We start from the raw sequence: 3,699 nt of genomic DNA, 5'->3' as shown, positions 1-3,699 counted from the left end.
GCTGTGGGGGTCTCACCGTGGGTGGGGGCGTTCAGGAGCTCACTTGGGGGGCGGCGGAACCTGTGGGGCGGCTCCAGCAGCACCTGTGGGGCAGAGACAGGATCTGTGTATTAATGTACAGGGCAGGGGGACCTCTGGACTAGATCTATGGGGAACAGGGGGTCTATGGGGCAGATCTATGGGGCAGGGAGGCATCCACCCATGTCAGGGTGGATCTATGGGTCGGGGGGATCTATAGGGGGATGTATGACGTAGGGGAACTATGGGGGAAATATGGGATCTATGGGTCAATCTATAGAGCAGATCTATGGGAGGACTTATGGGGCAGGGGGATCTATGGGATGGATCTATGGGGCAGGGAGAGATCTGTGGGCATAGGGCAGATATATGGGGCAGATCTATGGAGCAGGAGAGATCTATGGGCCAGAGTGTATCTATGGGGCAATCTACGTGGCAGGGGGATCTATGGGGCAGATCTATGGGTCAGAACCCCCCCACTCACCAGGGGCTGACAGTGGGCTTGGGGCTGGAGCAGCTGTGCCCGGAACAGCTTGGGGGAGATGTGGGGCACGAGGTCCATGTGGGGCGGGAGGCGACGACGGGGGATGCGGCGACGCACCGGGACCTCCGGAATGGGGGGAGGCAGGGCGGGCTCCTCCGGGGGGGGGACACCTGCCCCAGAAGTGCTCACAGCCCCATAAGTACCCCACCAACCCCAAAAGTGCCCCCACAGACCCATAAGTGTTCCCACTCTACAAATGCCCCTCAGACCCACAAGTGCCTCCCCATCCCCACAAGTGCTCCCACCTCATAATTGCCCCCAGACCCATTAAGTGCTCTCATCCCATAAGTGCCCCCCAAGTCTCACGGGGGATGGGGGGTGGCGCCGGCAGCTCCTCCAGTTCCTCCACTGTGGGCAGAGATCCTCAAATGACCCTACAGACCCCCAAGGGTCCCCCACCCCCTCTCCTGTCCCTCAAGTGCCCCCCCCCAGCCCCACAAGTGACCCCAAGTGCCCACAATCCCCCAGCCCAACACCTGCCCCACAAGTGACCCCAAATGCTTCAGAAATGCCCATAGAAACCCCTAAGTGTCCCCCAACTCCTCCCAACCAATGCCCAAGTACCCCATGACCCCCAACTCCCCCCCTCCTGCTTGCCCCCCAAGCCCCCCCTCACCCCCCAAGTGCCCCCCTCACCCGGGGGCAGCAGCTCCTCGGCCTCAGCCTCGAGCAGCAGCTGCAGCTCTCTGGGGGTCACTTCAGGCAGCTCCTCCTGACCCCAGAGACCCAAAGATTACCTCTGGTACCCCCAAAGACCCCCAGGGACCCCCCAGAGACCCACAGCAATCCCCAAGTGCCCCCCAGCTGATGCCCAGGGAGCCCCAGGTGACAGCCAGGCCCCCCCAGAACCCCAAATTGTGGCACCTCCAGGGGCGGCGGCAGCGGCGGAACTTCGGGTTCCCGCAGGGTGATGTACTCGGGGGACACCGTCACGGGGGGCCCTGGGGGGACAGACCAGCACAGACCAGTCCAGAGTGGGGAGCACTACAGACGGGCATTCACCCCCCCAAAGCTCCCTGCACCCACCAGTACGGATCACTACAGACCAGTACCAACCAGTATAAACCAGTATGGACCACTGACCACCCACATACAACCTCTGTACGAGTCCTAAACCTCCTGAGCCCACCACCACAATCCAGTATGGACCAGAACAGACCAACAACCATCCCCCTTCCCGCCCTAACCCCACCAGTATAAACCAGTACAGGCCAGTACAGCCCAGAGCTCACCTCGGGGGAACTCGATCTCAATGGGTGGGGGCAGGAGCTCCTCTACCTGTGTGGAGGAGGCACAGACCAGTATGAACCAGTATGAACCAGTCTAAACTGGCCTGGGGTCGCTATGGGGAAATCTGTGGACAATTTTGAGAAATTTGGGCAAAAATGGAGAATTTTGGGGAGAATTTGGGGAACTGGGGGCAAAGATGGGAAAGACTGGAGAAAAATTAGGCAAATTTAGGCAAAAATGAGGAAATTAGAGACAAACCGAGAAAATTACGGGGAAATTGATGAAATCTGAGGAAAACTGAGGCAGAAATGGAGAAATTTGGGGCAAATTCAAGGAATTTTTGGGCAAACTCGTGGAACTGAGCCACATTTGGAGGCATTTTGGGAAACTGGGATAAAAATGGATAAATTAGGGTGAAAATGAGGAAATTTTGGAAAACCGATGAAATTTGAGGGAAACTGAGGAAAAATGGGGAAATTCTGCAGGGAAAATGGGGACATTTGAGGCAAATTCAATGAAGTTTTGGGCAAGTTCTAGGCAATTCTGGGCAGGAACCTGGCAACCAGGCCCTGCCCCAGAGCTCCTCCAATCAAACACTATGGCTGTGGGAAGTGGCCACACCCACCCAGAACCAAAAATGGGGAAATTGTGGAAATCTGGGGTAAAGTGGGGCAAAAATGGGGAAGTTGAGGGAAAATTGGGCAAATTTGGGAAAGTCTCGGGAAAATTTGAGGAAATTTGGGGAAAATGGGGAAGTGTGGGGTCACTATGGGACTATCATGGGGCAGTACCTGAGGAAGCTCCACTCCCATCACCCCAAAAAAGGGGTCGGGGGCCAATTCCAGCTGCACCATCAGAGCCTGGGTATCGGGGAGCAGCTGGGTCCTGGGGGGAAAAAGGGGTTCAGGAGGTGCTTGGGGGGTCACAGGTGAGACCTCGAGGGGGTACCAGTGAGGCAGAGGGGTTGGGGGGGCTTTGGAGGCAGGTTAGGGGCTCCCTGAGGAAGTTTGGAAGGTCCCAGGGGGGTTTAGGGGTCCCAGAGGGGGTTGGGGAGGTTTGAGGGTGTTTCTGGGGTATTTCAGGATGGATTTTTGGTGGTTTGTGTTGGTTTTTGAGGTTTGAGGGTGTTTTTTGCGGTGGTTTTGGGGTAGTTTTGGGGTCTCTAGGTGTGGTTTTGGGGTGTTGTGGGACGTTTTGTTTGTTGGGTATTTTGGGGTGGTTTGGGTGTGCTTTGAGGTACTTTTGGACGTTTAAGGGGTGGCTTAGGGCTGTTTCGATCTGTTTTGAGGGCATTTGGGGTGGTTTCAGAGGTGCCGTTTTGGGGTGTTTTGGGGTATTTTGGGTTGTTTCGGGGGTCTCTGACCGGCGGGAGGGGCTCATGTCGATCTCCACCAGCGGGGGCCGCGCGCGGTGCAGCCGGTCCAGGATCTGCGAGGCATCCTCTGGGCGGGGGAGGAGCTGCGGCTGGAACGGGACCCCCAAACACCCCAAACACCTCCCAGCGTTCCCCAACAACCCCCCACCCCCCCCCCAGGATCCCCCAAACATCCCAACTTTCCCGCCCGGGAACCCCCCCCCCCCAAAATCCCACTGAAGCCCCCCCCCCCACAGCCCGTACCGAGCAGGTTCCCGCACTGCCGCACGTACACCCGGACCAGCCCGAGCTGCAGCATCGCCGCCAGGTACAGCGAGCACCGGGGGGGCGGAGCTCCGGCCGGCGGGGGCGGGACCTCCCACCCGGTACGACCATTCACGAACGACACCACGGAGTCACTGGGCGGGGGTGGAGAACAAGGGCCAATGGGAGCGAGGCGGGGACGGGGGCCAGTGGGCGTTTTTGGAGTATTTTGGGAAGGGGGTAGGGGGGTGGGGTTGGTAATATTTGGGGGTATTTTGTCCGTAGGTTT

At 58.3% G+C, this 3,699-nt stretch overlaps 1 protein-coding gene across 1 annotated transcript; it reads right to left on the bottom strand.

The window, feature by feature from the left end:
- Positions 1 to 5: 5 nt before the first annotated feature.
- REC8 (REC8 meiotic recombination protein) lies at positions 6 to 3,669 on the bottom strand (the record flags this gene model as incomplete). The annotated part of the gene is made up of 9 exons (XM_027632870.1): positions 6 to 83; positions 503 to 672; positions 869 to 910; positions 1,199 to 1,274; positions 1,427 to 1,503; positions 1,795 to 1,840; positions 2,584 to 2,677; positions 3,156 to 3,234; positions 3,411 to 3,669. Coding segments are annotated over 9 exons (921 nt in total), but the record flags the coding sequence as incomplete, so codon positions are not given.
- Between the last annotated feature and the right edge of the window lie 30 nt (positions 3,670 to 3,699).

The sequence above is a fragment of the Corapipo altera genome, unplaced genomic scaffold (assembly GCF_003945725.1).
Source record: "Corapipo altera isolate COAL_440 unplaced genomic scaffold, ASM394572v1 61397, whole genome shotgun sequence".
NCBI lineage: Eukaryota > Metazoa > Chordata > Aves > Passeriformes > Pipridae > Corapipo > Corapipo altera.
This window is presented reverse-complemented; position numbering and strand designations above follow the sequence as displayed.